This window comes from Geotrypetes seraphini, chromosome 1 (genome assembly GCF_902459505.1).
Source record: "Geotrypetes seraphini chromosome 1, aGeoSer1.1, whole genome shotgun sequence".
In the NCBI taxonomy this organism is placed as follows: domain Eukaryota; kingdom Metazoa; phylum Chordata; class Amphibia; order Gymnophiona; family Dermophiidae; genus Geotrypetes; species Geotrypetes seraphini.
In genome coordinates, this window is record NC_047084.1 from 324,365,833 (window position 1) to 324,386,643 (window position 20,811).

At 47.0% G+C, this 20,811-nt stretch overlaps 1 protein-coding gene across 2 annotated transcripts in view; it reads left to right on the forward strand.

The window, feature by feature from the left end:
• Positions 1-20,811, forward strand: part of EIF4E (eukaryotic translation initiation factor 4E) — a 172,213-nt gene that overhangs the window by 116,096 nt on the left and 35,306 nt on the right. The window contains exons 5-6 of one of the 2 annotated variants that reach the window (XM_033957349.1): positions 6,763-6,876; positions 14,360-14,485. In XM_033957349.1, the coding sequence (XP_033813240.1) occupies positions 6,763-6,876; positions 14,360-14,485 (240 nt within the window). The remainder of the gene's footprint in view (positions 1-6,762; positions 6,877-14,359; positions 14,486-20,811) is intronic. The other variant, XM_033957343.1, reaches the window with a different exon arrangement.

Here is a 20,811-nt window from a genome sequence, read left to right on the forward strand (position 1 = left end):
TACCATGCTGTCTCTCCTTGTGCTCTAGGGTGTAGCGGTCCGGCTCTTCTTACGGCTCTTCGCAAAGGCGCTCTCGCTAAGGCGAGCGCCTTTACCCTTCGCCGTGCGCCGTTGGCTCCCTTCCTGTTAAGGGGGAGTCCGGGCGCCGACGCTGGTGGTGATGCAGTGCGGGTGGGCGGAGCTAACTCTCGCCGCTACCCGCTCCTCGCTCCCACTGTGCCCTGCTTCCTCCCTTGCTAGCTCCTCACCTGCCTCTCTCCCAACTCTCTCTTCTTCAGCTACCGCCTGCTCTGCCTGCCTCCACGCGGTTAGCTGAGTTCTTCGCGCCGCGGCTCCCTTCCTGTTAAGGGGGAGTCCGGGCGCCGACGCTGGTGGTGACGCGGTGCGGGTGGGCGGAGCTAACTCTCGCCGCTACCCGCTCCTTGCTCCCACTGTGCCCTGCTTCCTCCTTTGCTAGCTCCTCATCTGCCTCTCTCCCAACTCTCTCTTCCTCAGCTACCGCCTGATCTGCCTGCACGCGGTTAGCTGGATGGAAAGGGACCTCAGGTCAGCATCAGAATGGCCGTGCAAGTCTACATGGGTCCAAATGGTGCCACACACTGCTAGCCTCCCCCCCCCTTAGTCCATTGTGCTTTCTAGAAGCCAGTATTGTGGTGCAGCCAGGTCCCTGCTAGGTTTTCTCCCCCTAGAATGGGACAGACTGTGCTTTTGCCAGCAGAGGCAGAGTGGTGAGCCTGCACGATGACCTCTAGTTAGCGAGCGTGAACTAGGACCTAACACCATGGCGCTGGTGTGGGGTTGGAGAGGGCAAAGGGGGGTAGGGTGAGTAAAGAGGCTACAAAATACCAGTCTGTTTAAAATATGCCCGATTGGGCAGGAAGTGAATCGAATTGAAATTTTTTTTCCCTGAATCGGGCAGCACTACTATGGATCACTCCTACCCTCTGAAGAGACCACTGATGAGGGGGTTGGGAGATAAGCAGAGATAAAGAGAGTAAGTGGGGTTTTTTGGTGGTGTTTTTTTTTTTAAACAAAACAGGAAACTGTTCAAATTCTCTGCCGTTTGTACTAAATTTTCACAGGAAAAATACCAGAAAGTGTCACACACGCTTTTCAAACAACAGATTCACAAGTAAAAAACATGTTTTGCTCCATTTAAAAATCACTTTGAAAAGTTACCTTTGTGGGGGATAATTTTAAAACAGGAACCTTATGTTGAAAAAGGCATCTATTAGAGGCAAATTAGGGCCTGGGTGTCCGGTGTCGCGGCGGGAAACAGCCATGCTGAGCAGTGAGCTCAGCACGTACACAGCTGAGAGCCTTGCTTGCTGATCCCGCTCCTCTGTGCCGCCGGACCAATCAGCAAGCAAGGCTTTCAGCTGTGTACGTGCTGAGCTCACTGCTCAGCATGGTTGTTTCCGCCGCGACGCCGGACTTGTCTTGTACTTAAGCTGCATGCCTGCATCGCCAGAATTTAGGTAGGCCTGTTTTCGTCCCCGTGGGTCAGGGGGGGAACCCGCGGGATTCTCGTTCCCGTGCAGACCTCTATTCCAGATTTCTACCACTCTCTGGGTGAGGAAGAACTTCCTTACGCTTGTACGGAATCTATCCCCTTTTAACATATCAGAAAGAAAGAAGTTAGTGTAATAATAATATGCTTAAAATGCACATAGCACTTGTATGTGCATCTCACCTTTACCAGGGAAAACAAAAAACTGGTGCCAATTAAGCACGCACAAATGGATACCAATATAGCACACACGTATAATACCTCGGTATTTACAGCACTTTTTCAGCAATATTTCCTCCCTTTACGACATGCATGTGTAATATGCACAGTTGACTCTGCTCATGCTTGCTATCAGCGCACAAAAGACATGCGAATGCCTTCCACCTGCTTTGCATTTTCTTTGTGCAATTCTATCGTGCATATTAAGCATTGGAGTGCTAATTTTCTGTGCCGTTCACCATGCAGATCTGAAGCACTATTCACCATAGCACCAAAGTTTTAAACATTGGCTTACAAGATTCCAAAGAGCTGAAAGGACAGTCAGGGAGAGAGAAGGCATCTGCTTCTCTGTTCCCACTAAGGAGGTGAACGACTCAATTCCACTATCTGGGAAGGCTGTCTTGGAGGGAGTTATCCCAAGTCCGTGGGATAAAAGATCCATCTCAGATCAAAGAACACCAACTATGCTACCTGTCTAAAATTTATCAAGAGAAGAAAAACATTCTTTTGATTTCAAAGAGAGCTCTGGGAGACAGAGATCCTAGAAGAAGCTAAGGGGAGTCCCTGAATGTTTCCTATTTGCGTCTAGACTGCCCGAGGTACACAAGTGTCAGAGGGCTTGGATGTCCTTATCTGCGTTACACTAGAACTGAATATTGTTTGGTGAAGATTGGACTCTGCAGCTGATAGAAACTTTGTGCTGCGGGATTCTTGTCATCTGAAATACCTGTTGTGGAAGATCTTATTTTTTTTGTGGTGACCACTTGAAGGGTCAGTGAGTTTCAGACCCTTTTATCTGATCCAGCTTACAAAGTTTCATCATAAGGTGGTGTTGGATTTCCATCTTAACAAATCAATTGTTCTGTAAATATTTTTCCCAGAACCATATGTCCACCCTGTTGAAATTGCACAGCACACCCTGGCCTGCAGGCGAGCCTTGGTTTTAAAGACGATACAGTCCAACCAGCTTTTTGTTTCTTTTGATCCAATTAGAATAGGGGTAATTCTCTGCAAATATACTTTATCCAGTTAGCATATTGCATCTATTTTAACTTATGCCCAGGCTGGGCTGACTCTGGAGGATCATGTCACTGTTCATAAGGACAGCCATGGCTGCATTAGTAGGCCATCTGAGGTCAGCCTATATTGAGGAAATTTACAAAGCTGCAATGTGGTACTCGGTCCATACATTCACACACTCACTATTACCTTGAATAGAATATCCAACATGACGGCTGCTTTGATCAGACAGTACTGCAGGATCTTTTTGGTGTCTAGAATCCAATTCTACCCTCTAGACCAGTGTTCTTCAACCACCGGTCCATGGACCAGTGCCGGTCCACAGAAATTTCCTGCCAGTCCACAGGGCCAGCACGTGCATCGGGCCCAAAACAGTGTTCTTCAACTGCCGGTCCACAGTGCTATCAATGTGGCGTTATCTTCGAGCCAGCTCCCTCTTCCTAACTGATTCAGTGCACAAAGCCATGGGCAGTGGCTCCTACGGGCATCCTGCACCTGAATTGGAAGCCTTCTCTCTGACATTGCAACGTTAGAGGAAAGGCTTCCAGATGAGGCATGGGACGTGCAAGGTGCAATTAGTACTATTAGGGGGCGGGGTCTGGGGTGGAGATTGGGTAGAGATGGGCGGGGTCTGGCCCACGACTTAGCCCAGTGTTATTCAACCGCCGGTCCACGGACTGATGCCGGTCCACAGAATAATTATTTTATTTCTGCCATTCCATAGTTGTAAAAAGGTTGAAAAACACTGCTCTAGACCCATTATTTCATTTCCAGGCTGCACCTTCACAGGCTACACCCTGAAAAAAAGACCTATTCCGAAAATAAGCCCTAGCATGATTTTCTGGCTGCTCACAATATAAACCTTACTCCAAAAATAAGCCCTGGTTATGCAGCTGTGTGACTCGGTCCCCGCCCTCCATACTGACAGTCTTACATACCCCGGCTGGAAGCTGATCGTCCCTCCAACCTGCGCCTGTGTCCTGGATGTTTTCTCTACTGCCAACAGGGAGCAGGACAAGCAGTTACAGTGCGGTAGCTGCAGCAGCTACACGACCAGAAAATGGGGCTTCTGGTGGCTGCCCCAGAGTCCTAGAGTCCACTTCAATCTGCTGCCTCTGAGTGTTGGCTGCAGCATATCATTCCTTCTGACACAACTTGCTCTCAGTCATCTACTGCAGCACCTTCAGCTGCACCCCCCCCCCCCTTTTCCCCAGATGACTTCCCAAGAGGACTCGAGCTCTATAGTCACCCACTGTATTGAAGCACTTGAAGTGATGTCTCGTAACCTTGGGAGGCATCATTTGAAGCACAGTTTCCACCACTTTGCAGAAATAATATTTTGACACCCCCACCCCCCAAGACAAGATGATTACAAAAAGAAAGTGTTATTCTGTTGAGTACAAGAAAGGAATTGTGGAGGACTCCAGGGTAAAAATCTTACTGCTTTCTGTGAAAAGAATAAGTTGGATATCCAAGTGGTCCAAAAATGGCGAGCAGAGTACAATAACCTCAGTGAATAGGTGTACATGGGAAATGCTAAGAAGCGCAAGTGTGGATCAGGTTGGCAACCGTTATTTCCTGAGCTAGAAGATGTGATCTGTAAATGAGTTGCTGACAGGAGAGCAAAGGCTTTGGTTGTGTGCAGGGCTGATATTGAAGCATTTGCTCTTGCAATGGCACCACATTTAGAAATATCCCCAGAACAATTCAAAGCATCACAACAATGGCTAGATGGCTTCCTTCAGTGATATGAACTGTCTTTAAAAAGATCGACAACAATATTTAACCTGGAAGATGCTGAAGATATTAAAAGTGCATTTGCATTCAAGTCCTTTGTTGATGGCATCAACTTTTCTAAATACCAACTTTCCAACATGATTGCTATGGATGAAACTGCATTGTTTAAGGGCCAAGGAACCCAAATGACAATTGATCAGCGGGATGCCTCTTCAATCTACATTCCCTCCACTGGTTATAAAAGTGCACGTTACCTATATTTTGGCAATTTGGATGGAAGTAAAGCCCCACCTCTAATCATCACTAAGGGCAAGAAGGATAAGATTGAACATGCTTGAGGCATTTTATTATCTTGAAACTGAAAAGGCCTGGTGCACACAAGCAGTTATAAGGAAGTGGGTCGGTTTAATACTGCCACTTGTTTTGCGAGGCAGCCAAACAGGTCTGCTAATCTGGGATTCAGCCTTCACACACCGCGCTAAAAACATGAAGAACTTCCTTCAAGAGAGAAGAATAGATCAAATAATGATTCCCGCAGGAATGACTGCCTATCTCCAGACCCTTGATATTGAAATAAACAAGTCATTCAAAGACGCATGAAAATTAATGATTATATTGAAAATAGAATGGAGAGAAATCAGTGTGGAAACTTTGTGAAGCCTAGACTGCAAGAGGTGGTGACTTGGGTGAAGAATTCATGGGATAAAATTGCTGACAGTTGCATTGTCAATGCACTATGAGTAGGCTACATGGACAAGAGGTGCTCATTTAAGGAAAACTCTATTGCTAGACATGAAAGATTGGAGCCAATGGTTGTAAAGGAAATGGAATCGCAATAAATTCATGATGTTGTTCAGGGTTTGGAGATTTATGATGATGATCCAGAAGATGACATGACTTAGATGTACCTTAGATTTTTGTTCATGAATATCGGTAAATGTAGATTGTTGTACATGGAAAAATAAAACATTTCCTGAAAATAAGCCCTAATGCATCTTTTGGAGCAAAAATTAAAATAAGACCCTATCTTATTTTCGGGGGAAACATGGTAGTTTCAGGTTGATTGGTTTCTTAGGCTTTGAATTTGTAAGTTTCTATTGTCCTACCATTGCTGTTTTTGGTGAGCCTGGTAGCTAGGGATTCCCAATTGAGATTGATGTGACCTGCTTTTCCTTGAAGAAAGCAGTTACCTGTATTCTTACAAACTCTTCCGCCTCCCCTTGGAGTTGTCTTTTCCAACTACGGGCTAGATTCACAAAGCAAACCGATCGTGTACCGATCAATCCGATCTGGCTGGCTGATCAACTGAAGAAGCGACTGCTGGGGACCAGCTGAAAACGTCTTTCTGACTGGAAGCCCTGCTCTCTGCCCTGCAATCTGTCCTGCCTGCTTCCCCCTGAATGCCGTCCTACTCTGCCCTGATCTTCCCCCCCGAATGCCACCCTGCTCGATCTTCACCCTGAATGCCACCCTGCTCTGCCCCGATCTTCCCCCCTGAATTCTGCCCTGATCTTCCCCGACTCTCTCCTGCCCTTCCCCAGCCTGCAAGCCCATGGTTTTAACCCGCGGGTTTAAAGCAGATTAAAACCACGGGCTCGCAGGGCTAAAAAAAAAAAAATAAAGTTAAAAAACCCAAAAAATGGTCCCGGCTCAGACGGGCATGTGCAGACCATCTACAGATGGTCTGCGCATGCACGCGGATCGCACAACAGCGATCCGTGCAGGCAGATGGGGGCGTTCCTCCCGATCGCCCCCATCTACATATTGAGGCTTCAAAAATTTGTTGGATATGCCCGGATTGGGCCCGATCGGGCAGGTTAGTGAATCTGGCCCTATGTTATTAGACTGCTGGTCTCCTGCTTGCTTGTTGGGTGGTAAGGCTTAATGAATGGACAGTGGGATGCTGTCAAATGCCTCTTGAAGAGGCAGTACGCTGGACAGCGGCTGTACCAGGTTCTGTTGGATTATATCTGCTGTCCTTGGAGAACACCTGCTTACAGGTAAGTAACTTCACTATTCCAGGAGGGCAAGAGTTGCAATTTGTCATCAGATTTCATGAAATAACCTTCCGTTTCAGAAAACTGTTTCATTGGTTGGTGTATTTAAGTATGTACATGTGTTAACAGATAATTTGCATCCTGGAAATTTTATTAACATATCTGATCAATGCTTCATTTCTTAGCAAGAGTTGATAAAAGGGCACAAATATTGTTCTGGGGAATGATTTTTCTTTAAGGAATCCTTATTTTATCCATAACTTTATGACTGTGTTATAGGATGGCATAGAACCTATGTGGGAAGATGAGAAAAACAAACGAGGAGGACGATGGTTAATTACTTTAAACAAACAACAAAGACGTAATGATCTGGATCGCTTCTGGCTAGAGACAGTAAGTACCTTTTCCTTGCTGCTTCCTGTCTTAAAAAGTGAAAATGTTAAATGTGACTTACAGATTTGTTGGATTAAATTTAAATTTAGCTAAACTGGTACTGGGTTTGTAACTTGACAGATAAGTGAAATGAACTTAAACTATTTTGCCAAGAACGGTTGGTCCTTAATTTTCAGTCCAGTACCTGCAAGGCGTTTGAGTCCAGCTCCGCCCCTCCCCCCGATTCTGCGGGGAGCCCTTAATTCTTGTTGCGGCAACAGAAAGCCTCCTTCCTGCACTGATACTGCCTGGGCCACCAGATCGCACGAGTCCAGCACCTGCGAGGCGTTTTGAGTCCAGCTCCGCCCCGATCTTGTGGGGAGCCCTTAAATCTTGCTGCGGCAACTGGAAGCCTCCTTCCCGCACCGATACTGCCTGGGCCACCAGATCGCACGAGTCCACCTGCGAGGCGTTTGAGTCTAGCTTTGCCCCACCCCCAATCCTGCAGGGAGCCCTTAAATCTTGCTGCGGCAACGGCGCGCAGCCGTTCGGCGCGTGGCTAAGGCGCATGGCAAAGGCCTTAGTGCACGCCTTTGTGAAGCATCCTCTGTGAAGCGACCTCACAGATTGGACCCGGCGCACAACAAGACGAAGCGGACGAAGAACCTCACGGATTTCACTTTTTCCCCAGTTCCTTGGCAGGGTAGTCACCTGCCCCACCTGCCCCCCACCGTTCCAGTGTTCCATGCCGTGTCCAACGACTTCAGGGCTCCCAAACCGTCTCCCTCCTTATTAGGCCGGACGTGTGAGCATGCTCTGCCCCCCAGAAGCGACCTGGGAACCCTAGCCCCGCATCAACTAGAGCTGACCACCTGCCACAGTCCTCCTGCCTACTGCCACCAAGACCGACACTCAGCTAAGTTTTTTCCTTACTAAGGTCTACCCATTAAGATCTTTACCTAACTCAGATGTCCACGCTATAATTGCCAGATCTTTAGATGCATGTGCAATTGCTAGATACATATGTAACTGTTAGAGGCACGTGTAACTGATAGAGGCATGTGCAACCGTCAGAGGTATGTGTAACTGTTAGTTGCATGTCTAATTGTTAGATGCATGTGTAATTATTAGTTGCTTGTATTAGGACATCTTAAGAACTATATCCACTTGAGTCCTCTTAAGAACTGTATCAATCCTCCTAACAACCATATAAACTACAAATCGAGAATTTTAGGGATACTAATACAATTCTTAACACTAGGAAGAAACACCACCCTACAAACATGAATCTCTTACTAATCTTATTGATCTATCTGATTAGCGGTAACATCAGACATTAACTTACATTTACAATCAATACACTACCCTGATCTATCAATCATGCACATCATTAACCCACAAGAAGACATAATAAATCGAATTAATGTTATCTCAAATAAACGAAGACAGCAACGAACACTTAAAAAAAGTACAACGGAAGTAAAACCTATCAGAACCACCACCTCTACCAAACCTATCACTTCCGCATCTATTCCCTGTGCTTATCTTAATACTAGATCTGTCAGGAATAAGGCCTTCCTAATTAATGATTGGATCATCAGCAAGCAAATAGCCTGCCTCTTTCTAACCAAAACTTGGTTATTGTCTGAAGATGATCCAATAATAATAGATCTCCTACCAGATAATTTTAAAATCCTCACGTTAAACCGCGCAGGAAAAAAAGGAGGAGGATTAGCAATTATTCTTAAAGAAGGATTTGAGTTTGAACTACTAGATTCCAAAGTGACCAACCAACTAGAAATTTTAGCCTGTAAAATCAGTAACAGTCAACTAGAAGAATCTCTATCTTGCATATTATTCTATGTCCCACCAAAAAGCTGGCCAAAAGCCAAAGAGGACTTCTGTGAATTTGTCCTACACAATTCAATTGGTCCTTCCTACAATATCATCGCAGGAGACATAAACTTACACCTAGATGAAGAGGACAATACAGACACGAAAGAATTTAAAAACTTTCTATCCCTACTTAACTACAACCTCCCTGTACCCACACAAACACACGAAAAAGGCCATCACTTAGATGTGGTAGCCATGTCCACAAAGGAAATCCTAGACCCTGTCATCTCTCTACCTGAAGGCACCTGGTGTCATGATATCTAGTCTAACCATTTTACTTATTATTTCAAATTAATCTGATCCCATCGAAAATCTAAAACACGTCCGATATCAAAAAGAGAACATCACACAAGAGGCTATATTAATCCAGAAGAATACTGGTCACAATATATACTGCAAGCGGAGATAGAAGAAGGAGTTGATTTTTGGGATCACTGGATGACAACCAGCACAACCATTTTAGATAAAATTGCCCCTAAACATAATAGCAAAAGCAATGCAAATAAATATAGCAAATGGTTCGACACCAAACTTCTAAAATCAAAACAACTAGCCAGACGACTGGAAAGAATTTTGAAAAAAACCAGGAGAACGGGCAGACCGTAACAAATGGAGAGCTAACATAAAAATCTACAAACAACTGATAAAAGATAAATATAAAGCATTCTACTCTACTAAAATCAACTCATCATGCAATGGTTCAAAAGGAATCAATACAAAAGAGCTGTTCAACCTGATCACAAATTTATTCAACACCACTCGCTACACTATACCCATACACAACACTAAGTTACCCTCTGCAAATGATTTAGCACTATATTTCGATTCGAAAATTAAAAACCTAAGAAACAACTGTTCAACAAACGACCCTAGTGATCATCAAATAGTTAACAAACGAGGAAATGAAATACCAGCAAACATGATCTGGAGTTCCTTTCAAGACTTAGAATGGAATAATTATACCAAACTATATAACAAATACTCTAAATCTTATTGCGTTCTGGACTCATGCCCCCCAGAAGTTATGATGAAAGAAGCGCCGTTAGAATTTAAACTATCGCTGCTGCAATACCTAGCCCATAACCTAAAAAATGGGAAATTCCTCACTAATAACGGTCACATAATAATAACCCCAATCCTAAAAAATAATAAAGAATCATCAGCTCTAATAACCAACTACAGACCAGTAGCATCCATTCCATTCATTGTAAAAATCATGGAGGGATTGGTACACACCCAATTGATGGAATATCTTAATCAGTTCTCTCTCCTACATGAAATTCAATCCAGTTTTAGACCTTTATTCAGTACGGAGACAGTAATTGCGGCTATCTTAAACAATCTGCGCCTGTTGTTTAGCAAGGGCCTCAATGCCCTGATCATGCAATTCGATATGAGCTCTGCCTTTGATCTGGTAGACCATGGGAAAATGCTACAATGCCTAGACGCTATCGGTGTCAGGGATGAGGTGTTGTACTGGTTTTGTGGCTTCCTTATATCCCGCACCTATCAGGTACGCTTCAATCATGATCTCTCCGATACCTGGAACAATCCATCCGGTGTGCCGCAAGGGTCACTTCTATCCCCACTGCTTTTCAATGTCTACATGTCCTCACTGGGCTTGCAGTTAACCCAGCTAGGTATAAAATTATTCAGTTACGCAGATGACTTTGCGATCATCATCCCATTTGTTAACTCTATCTCCAAAACTATTCCCAAGGCATCAGAAGCTATAAATGAGATGGAACAATGGATGACAGACTTCAAGCTCAAACTAAATTCAGAGAAAACGAAATTCTTCGTTGCTTCGCCACATCCGCTTGACACCAAAACACCACTATGCATTAACGAACTTAGTTACCCTATTCAGTCTACCATGAGGATACTGGGTGTAACTCTGGACCAATGGCTAACCATGAAAGACCAGGTGGACTCCTTAATCAGAAAGGGTTTTTCACTCTCTGGAAACTTAGATCCATTAAATCTTATTTCGATACGTCAGAATTCAGAATCCTGGTACAATCCCTCGTACTAAGTCAACTTGACTACTGTAACATTGCATATCTAGCAACTTCCCAAAAGAACATGCAACGTTTACAATTAATGCAAAATGCAACGGTCAGACTAATCTTCGGGCTAAAGAAATTCGATCACCTTACTACCGGCAGTTACACTGGCTACTGATGTAAAGTTCAAATTCGCCTGCTCCTGCTTCAAAGTACTATACAGGCTTGCCCCTAAATACATAACTGACCTTTTCTTCTTCTCAGCCAACAAACACAAGAGAAGCTCACATTCAAACTTCGTTTCCCCCCAGTCAGAGGTTGTAAACAGAAAAAACACCATGAACACCTTCTCTCACATCAAGCAGCATTATGGGGTAAAGATCTAGATCAATTGCTTTCGCCCACTACTTATGAGGAATTCAGGAAGCGCCTAAAAACATACCTGTTCCTGAAGTATCTAGACAACGGACCCATATTTCTCTTTCTCCTCAACAACGGTTTTCTTGACCTATTAATCTCTTTCTTACACCTCTCCTAAGTTCAATCAATTTGTACCTTCTTTTAATCTTTTGTAAACCGCATAGAACTTCACGGTACTGCGGTATATAAACTGCTATTATTATTATTATTGCAAAACCCAACAATTTATCTATGTGAACACCTTAATTTTAAAAGCATAGCTGCAGATCCATGATAGCTTTCCAATCTCTTTACAAAAAGTGACAGGCATGCGCAGGAACTGGCCCTGGACTTATATACAAGCAGTCCCTGAGTTACAAACGCTTGGCTTAAATATGACTCGTACTTAAGAACGTAGTTGTGGCTTCATTTAATTTCACTGAGCAGTATTTCCAGTGGCATAGACTCCTACACTTCTCCTGTTGCAGATTCAAGAATGATGCATGGCCACATTAAGGACAGTGTGTGATTGTGCATGCTGTGCTTTAGAGGGAATGCTGGTAGGGACAGTTGGCGTTTTGTCAGCTGGGAGCAGAGGTAAGCAGGGACTTGTGAGAACTGACAGCAGCCATTCAGGAGGCGGCGTGGGGCCAGGCTTGATGCTGAAAAGATCGCTCCTGCCCTGCACCGCTGGCCGTGAGATTGGTGGAGGCAGCCAACTGCTATCCAGCGAGGGAGGTATTTAAGGGGGATTTAAAACGGGCCTGGGTGATGCTATCTGCTTCCCTGCTTCTCCATTGGGATAGGACCTAGGATGGTTGCTGGTTCATAGGTAGTTGCTTGTATGAGAGGCGTTTGGTGTGTTTGGAATGGTGTGCGAGTTGTGGTGCTGGATGAATGATGGTTGAATGCGGAGAGAGCATGTGGGAAATAACCTAGAAACTGATTGTTGCGATGGGACCAGCGCACAGTGGGTCTCGATTTGTTCTCATTACTCTTCTCACTTTTGGAGCCTATAGAGCTCTTTTGTTTTTCTTGTTCTGTTATATTTTGGAATGCTCTGTTCTTGGTTGATATTAATTCTATTACAATTTTCAATCAAAATTATATACCAAAAAAAAAAGCTGGACCAGGGGGAGGGGAGGATGATGATTGTAAGATAGGCTGCCCATTTAAGCAAGCCGCACCCATTAGGCTGGTTTGCAAAATTGATTGTCTAGGCCGCGGCCTATATATGGGGAAATACGGTAATGCTTAAAAAATGCTTTGGTTATGATTTATTACATTTTGTTTTGTTGCCTTTCCTTGGAGAATAGTAAAGCAGAAAAAAGGAAATTAACGTCATCTTCTTACAGGACAGAACAAGGACATAGAAAAGAGGACTAGGTAACAGAAAATGTGGGGAGGTTTGTAGAGGCATTGGCATGGAGCACTGATTGAAACTGCCGCTTAGCCAGTAAATGTGCTTTCTGAATTTGGGATAGGGAAGTTCTGCACAAGGAGAAAGCAAGCAAGCATGTTCCATAGTAATGAGATGTTGCTGTAGAAAACACTTGACAGGCTGAGTCTAATTGTGCACAAGAAATCGGAGAGAGAAATGTTTATGTAAGGCACTCAATACTCTGACTGGTGAGTGAGAAATGAGGGTGCCAGAATCATTGTAAGGGTCTTGAATTGGATTCTATATTAGATTGAAGGCCAATGGCATTGGATTATGTGGAGTTATACTCCGATCATATGGCATAGATTTTAGTCGCAGTGTTCATTGTATGTGTCTAGTCATGTAGAGAAGAATCCCGGTATAGTCAATGTTGCAATGGTCTAGACCAGTGGTAGGCAAACTGCGGTTCTTTAGCCACTTGAGTGCGGCTCTGCACGTGCCTAGAGCCCGAAAGCCCTGCGATCCAAACTTCTTTATTAAACACCTAAATTTTCCTTTTCAGAGGGGCCCCGACAGCAGCCATTCTCACAAACTGCCGGCGGGTGCCCCGAAGCTTTCCCTCTGCGGCGATCTGCCCTGTCAGAAACAGGAAGTTGTATCAGAGGGTAAACTTTGGGGCATCCGTCAGCAGCTTGTGAGAACAGCTGCTGTGTTGGAGCCCTTCTGTAAAGGAAAATTTTGGCTATGGAGAGGACAGCGATCTCTTACCTTCCCTACTGCTCCTCCTCTCCTGTACTGTCCAGCTTTCCCTCCCCTGCTGGCCGGAACTCCTCATCTTTACCCCAAGAAATTCAACAGTTTTCCTCCCTCCCTCTTCGGCTGTACCAGCAGGTCAGTTTGTCTGCACAATACTCACTGCTGATGTGCACCAGCGGGTCTGGCTCCCAGCGAAACAAAGTGAATTAGGATACAGCAGCAAATACCGAAGATTTTAAAGTACAGTCAAACCTTGGTTTGTGAGTGTTTTGCAAGACAAGCAAAACATTCCTGCAAATTGTGCCTCGCAAACAGACTCAATCTGCGAGTCCCCCTCCCCCCCCCTCGGTGATCCGGCATCCCTCCCCCGGCTCGCGTCGCACTCCCCCGCGATCTGGCATCCCCCGCTGAGCGCCCAAACACCATCCCTTACCCCGATTGGCACCAGCACCAACGTACAAAACGTGGCTGGGCCTTGAGCATCTGCACATGCTCAAGGCCTTCTGGTTCTCGCTTTAAACGTTTAGAGTGAGAACCAGAAGGCCTTGAGCATACACAGATGCTCAAGACCCAGCCCAGCCAAGAGGGAGGATCTTCGGGCACTGGCATGTCCTGTTCGCTGGTGCTGGTGCCAAATCGGGGTAAGGGATGGTGTTTGGGCACTCGGCGGGGGATGCCAGATCGCAGGGGGGAGTGTGACGCGGGGGGGGGGGGGTGATGCCGGGGGGGGGTGGCAGTTCTTGGGGAGGGGGCGGGAGTGGAGCAGTGTTGGTGGCCTCGAGGGTGGGGGATAAGGTGAAGCAGCACCGGTGGTTTTGGGGGGGGGGGGAACAAATCAAACGAGTTTCCATTCATTCCTATGGGGAAACTTGCTTTGATATACGAGCAATTTGGTTTACGAGCATGCTTCTGGAACGAATTATGTTCGTAAACCAAGGTTCCACTGTATAACCTTCTTTCGGCAGTGTCTCCTATTGAACCCCCCCCCTTTTTTTAAATTTAATGGTTAATCGCTGCACGAGTTTTGCTGCCAGTGTAACATAGTGCATGCGCTTTGTCTCAACATGCTATGCTGCGCAGACGTACTGGGATTTTCCTCTGTCGGGCGAATGGAGAGTGGCTGGAAAGAGAAACTCCACTTGAAAACGACAGTTATTTGTTAGCTCCTCTCTGCAAGTACTGGACTGCGTAGGTAGGACTACGCTTAATTGACATTTCTCCCTGTTCTCCCCCTCCCTAAAAATTATTTTTATTTAGGAAACAGAATCGTCTTCTGTGGATCTAAAAAATTTTTCTCATATTTCTCTTATGTCTTTAATTTTCATGTGCTGTCCACATATTTGTTTTTCTGTTAAAAATAAAAATGTCCAACTGATGCCTTCTTTGAGCTGTGCTGGATCAGGGACAGAACTACTAATTAGAGAATGACACAGTGGCAGTTACCAGTGGCTAGCTGTGGGTAACCCACCAAAATGGTGGGAGGGGGAAGTGCTCACTGTGGGCACGGGGACAAGACTATCCACCCCCAAGTCCAATATCTGTCCCCCTCTGTTTTGCCGCCTCCCCTTTGTTTCAGGTTTCTCTCTATCTTCCTTCTGCTAACATTTTGAATCCTCCCACCTTTGTTCCAGGTCTTTCTGTCTCTCTCACTCTCTTTGTCTTCCCCCTCCCCAGGGCCTGGCATCTCTCTCTCTCTCTCCTCGGGTCAGGGTGTTTCCTCGCTCTATTCCAGCGAAATATTTGAGGAAATGGTGGGTGGGAATTTATGTAGTTACAATGACAATAGAAAGAAATTCAAGTGATGTGTAAAAGTTTTAAATGATGTAATATTGTGTACTTGTTTTAAGATGAAAAAATGAATAAAGAATTTGGGGGGGAAAAAAAAGTAATGCAAATCCTCTTATTCCGAATAACTACTGACCAGTATCAAACCTTCCATTTCTTTCAAAGCCACCGTACTTGAGAGAGTGGTATTCAACAACTTCAAATTCATGTTGAATTAGTTAATGCTTTGCATCCCCGGCAATCTGGTTTTTGTTTAAGACATAGCACAGAGACTGTAGTTCCTGCCTTAGGGCTCCTTATACAAATAGCAATAGCGATAGCAATAGCAATTCTGCCACAGCAAATGCACTGAAGCCCATAGGAATTGAATGGACTTTGGTGCATTTGCCATGGGTGAATCACTATTGTGGTTTTGTAAAAGGGGCCCTTACTGAGTGAACTCCATAGTCACCTAGACCAGTGTTTCTCATCGTTTTCAAGTCTAAGTCTAACAAATACCAACCAAGTACCCCAGCCCAAGCTCTGCCCCTGACCCCACCCCCATTATAATAGTACTAATTGTAATGCAATTTCTTCTATTCATTTTTCATGTACACACAATATTTTATTCATAATAGTAACCACAAAATTAAAAAAAACACAAAGCACACTGTATGCAGAGAAAATGTTAATTATCATTTATATTTGTTTTATTTTTCAAAGAGGTCAAGGCAGATGACTTTAAACTATGCAATGTTACCTCAGTAACAACTAAAAATAAATATAGTGCAAAATATAGACAGCTGATTATAAATTCTCAAAATTGACATATTTTGATCACTAAATTGAAAATGAAATCATTTTTCCTACCTTTGTTGTCTGGTGATTTAATTAGTTTCTGATTGGACTTCCTTCTGACTGTGCATCCAACATTTTTTTTTTTTTCTTTCTGCCTCCTACATGCTTCCTCTCCTCTGGACCTCATTCCCTTCCCCAATCAACATCTCTCTCTGTCCCTCCATGAGTCCAACTTTTCTCCCTCTCTCTCCCTCCTCTGTTATGATCTTGCATCTCTCTGTTCTTCCTTAGGGTTTCTCCCCCATCTGTCTCTTCTGTCTGCACCTCCCATAGTCCAGCATCTGCCTCCTGTCTTTCCCCTTTGGTCCAGTCTCTCTCTTTCACTGTCTCTCTGTGTCTCTGTCTTCTGCTTACAACCCTTCTCCCCCCCCCCCCCCATGTCCAGCATTTATTCTCCTTTCTTCCAGCTCTCTCTCCTTCCTCCCTCTCTGGTCCAGAATCTTTCCACCTCTCTGCAGTCTCTTTCTCTCTCTTCCCTCTATACACCCCCAAGTCCAACATCTGCCCCCCCTTCTTTTCTGCCGCCTTCCCTTTGTTTCATGTTTCTCTCTCTATATACCCCCAAGTCCAACATCTGCCCCCTCTCTTTTGCCGCCTCCCCTTTGTTTCAGGTTTCTCTCTATCTTCCTTCTGCTAACATTTTGAGTCCTCCCACCTTTGTTCCAGGTCTTTATCCCAGGACAAGCAGGCAGGTATTCTCACTAGTGCGTGATGTCATCCGACAGATCCCCGATACGGACATCTTGCAAGCATGTCTTACTTGAAGAAACTCAGAAGTTTCGAGATGCCCGCACCGCGCATGCGCCAGTGCCTTCCCGCCCGATGCTCCGGGCGTGTCTCCTCAGTTCTTTTTCTTCCGCGGAGCTGAGAAGTCTATCTTCAATTTGCGCCCATTGAATCTCTTTTTGTGCCTTCTTTTTTGCCGCGGGTTGAGTTCTTTTGGCTCTCCTGTGCATTTATTTCATTCTTTGATTTCTTTTTCAAAAAAAAAAAAAATTTTTCCTTCCGATACCGGGTCGGCCGCTTGGCTGGGGCCCCGCGCCTTCGACCTTGCGGCGGAGCTTTTCCGGCCTATGTCCCGGCCGATCACCGGTTTTAAAAAGTGTAGCAAGTGCCAGCGCGCGATTTCGCTCACGGACCCTCATCGACGCTGCTTACAGTGTCTGGGACCGGATCACTTCCCGAAATCGTGCCGGCCTTGCTCCACTCTGATGGCGAGAGCGTTTAAGCGCCGCTGTCTATTGTGGGAGTCCATGTTCAAGATGGAAGCTTCATCGGACCCTGCAGCTTCGACATCGACGGGTGCTTCGACTCCTTCAGCGAAGCCCTCTGACTCCCCGGCTGCTTCGGGCCTCCTGAAACCGGCTTCGTTCACACCGGTTTCGGCCCCGGTGCCTTCCTCCGTCTCCTCGGAGCAGGTATCGACCCCTTCAGTTCCACCGGTGGTGCTCAAGGTGCCGAAGACTGGCAAGCAGAAGCACGCAGCACTGAAGGAGCGCGGAGACCGTGCGGAAGGGCCCCCTTTTGGTGCGGATCCCTCCATATCGGCTTCGTTGCGGTCCATCCTGGAGGCTCAGTTCGTGGAGCTCATGCAGACCATGGGGCCTCGGCTGATTGCCACAATCCAGGGTGACCTTCCAGCTTCGGCTTCGAGGGGCGGACCGCCCCCTCCTCTTCCTCCTCGCCGCACTACCTCATTACTCGGCGAGGAGGAGCGGCGAGCGGTGTCCGGGTCCTCAAGGAGGTCCTCCGTTAGCGCTGTACCTCCTTTGGAACCGATTTCCTCGAGGAGGGCCTCCCTTAGTGATATGCCTCCCTTGGAGCCCATCCCCTCGAGGAAAGCCTCGTTTAGTGACCTGCCTCCCTTGGAACCGATTACTCCCCCCCATGACTCAGTGTGGCGTCCACCTTCGGGGCCACCCAGTCCTGGGCATAGCAGGAAGCAGGACGAGTTCTTCCGAACCCCCTATCAAACCTGGGCGGCGTCGGGGGAGCCTCCGACTCTGCCGCCTCTGCGATCGACGGCATCGAGTCCAATCTGCTCCTTGGAGGCGTCTGAGCCAGTTTCTCACAGACGGGCTCAATCCCCTTCCAGGCATCGGGAGGGGTATCGATCTAGACATTCTTCGAAGCATTCCTCTCGACACTCGACCGTCTCGCCTCAGAAGAAATTGCCTCGGTTGGGGTATGCTGCTTCGACTGGGTCTCCTCCTCCGGGCCCGGAGTTCGAGGATCCCGAGGTTTTCTACTCGTCCTGTTGCTCGCAGGCCTCTCTGGAGCCTGAAGCCTCTTCTTCTTCTAGTCCGTCTCGCAGACCGGATACGGCAGACCAACTGTCCTTTTCATCGTTCCTCAGGCAGATGGCGGATGACATGGACATTACTCTCGATGCTGGGTCTCGATATTCCAAAGAGTACCTCGATACCATGCACTTGCCTCGTCCTCCGGCAGAGTCCTTGCGGCTTCCCCTGCACAAGCTCCTCGACCAGACCTTCATGCGATGTTTCGAGTCTCCTTACTCTATCCCTGCGGTCCCTGGCAAATTGGATGCACGGTACCGCACGGTGCATCATAAAGGCTTCGAGGGTCCTCAGCTTTGTCACCAGTCCCTCCTGGTCGAATCCTCGCTCAAGCGGTCTCATCCTGGCCAGGTCTATGCTTCAGTGCCTCCGGGCCGCGAGGGCAGAACCATGGATAAGTTTGGTCGACGCATCTATCAGAATTCGATGATGGCGTCTCAAGTCCTGAATTACAATTTCCACTTTGCAGCCTACTTGGAATTTTTTCTATCTGTGCTTCGGAAGTTCACACCATACATCGAATCCCAGGCTAGGTTTGAGTTTGAGGAAGTGGTTGCTTCGCTGTCCCAACTTCGGCTTCAGTTAATGCAATCTGCCTATGATGCGTTCGAGCTCTCCGCCCGAGCGGCGGCCTGCTCGGTGGCGATGCGCCGGTTGGCCTGGTTGCGGACCATTGATATGGACCCGAATCTTCAGGACCGCCTGGCAAACGTCCCGTGTGCTGGGGCGGATCTTTTTGACGAATCCATCGAGACTGTAACGAAGAAGTTGTCTGACCACGAAAAGTCCTTCCAATCTATCCTTCGGCCGAAGCCTAAGCCTCAGCAGTCTCGACCTTCTCGTCTGCCGTTGATTTATCAGAGGCGTTATCAGCCTAGGCAACCTCCTCCTGCGAGACAACCGGCGAAGCGTCAGCCTTTCCAAAAGGGTCAGCCTAAGTCTCAATCGCCTGCTGTCCCTAAGACCACTCAGCCTTTTTGACTGTCTCGTCGAGGGCATAACCAACCTCGTTCTGCCTCCCCCTGTTTTTCCCATCAGAGGGCGCCTCCATAATTTTTATCATCGCTGGGAGGCCATAACAACCGACCTCTGGGTCCTTACTATCATCAAGGAAGGATACTCTCTTCATTTCCATCAGGTCCCTCCGGACCACCCTCCAAGAGAGTATCCTTCCAACTTGACTCAGACCGCCCTTCTTCTCCAGGAAGCTCAGGCTTTGCTCCGGCTTCGTGCCGTGGAGCCGGTCCCGATGGACCAACTGAACCAGGGGTTTTACTCCCGGTACTTCCTTGTTCAGAAGAAGACGGGCGACCTGTGACCCATTTTGGACCTCAGGGCCCTCAACAAATTCCTAGTCAAGGAGAGGTTTCGCATGCTGACACTTGCTTCTCTCTACCCTCTCCTCGAGCAGAACGGCTGGTTATGCTCTCTGGATCTCAAGGAGGCCTACACTCACATTCCCATTCATCCGGCCTCCCGCAAGTTCCTCAGATTTCGGGTGGGACATCTACATCTGCAGTATCGAGTGCTTCCATTCGGCCTGTCCTCGTCTCCCAGAGTCTTCACGAAGTGTCTGGTGGTGGTGGCCGCTGCACTCCGGAACAGGGGTCTTCAGGTATTTCCATACTTCGACGACTGGCTCGTCAAGGCCCCGTCAGCTCCAAGGGTCATTTCGGCGACCTTGACCACGATCTGCTTCCTGCAGAGCCTAGGCTTCGAGATCAATTTTCCCAAATCTCATCTGCAGCCTACCCAGTCCCTTCCCTTCATCGGGGCGGTACTGGACACCATCCAGCTTCGAGCATTCCTTCCTCCTCAGCGCATGGATGCTCTTCTTCGTCTCTGCCAGTCTGTATCTTCTCGCCAGTCCATCTCAGCGAGACACATGATGGTCCTCCTGGGCCACATGGCCTCTACAGTTCATGTGATGCCCTTTGCCAGGCTCCATCTCAGAATTCCTCAGTGGACCCTAGCTTCTCAATGGACTCGAGTGTCAGACCCGTTGACTCGACACATCATAGTCACTCCTGCTCTTCGGCAGTCTCTACTTTGGTGGATGACCTCTTCGAATCTATCCAGAGGTTTGCTGTTTCACACTCCTCCTCATCAGAAGGTTCTCACTACCGATTCCTCGACCTATGCCCGGGGGGCTCATCTGGATGGGCTTCGCACTCAGGGATTCTGGACCTGTGCGGACCGACTCCATCAAATCAATCTTCTGGAGCTCAGAGCCATCTTCAATGCTCTTCAAGCTTTTCAACATCTGCTTCACGACATAGTGATCCTCATTCGCACCGACAATCAGGTCGCCATGTATTATGTCAACAAGCAAGGGGGCAAGGGCTCGGCCTCCCTCTGCCAGGAAGCTCTCAGAGTCTGGGATTGGGCGGTTCGCCACAACACCTTCCTCAAAGCTGTCTACATTCAGGGGAAGGACAATGTCTTGGCGGACAAACTGAGTCGTCTTCTCCAGCCTCACGAATGGACACTCCACTCCAAGCCCCTTCATCAGATCTTTGCTCAGTGGGGAACGCCTCAGATAGATCTCTTTGCGGCTCCCCACAATTTCAAGCTGCCTCAGTTTTGCTCCAGGATC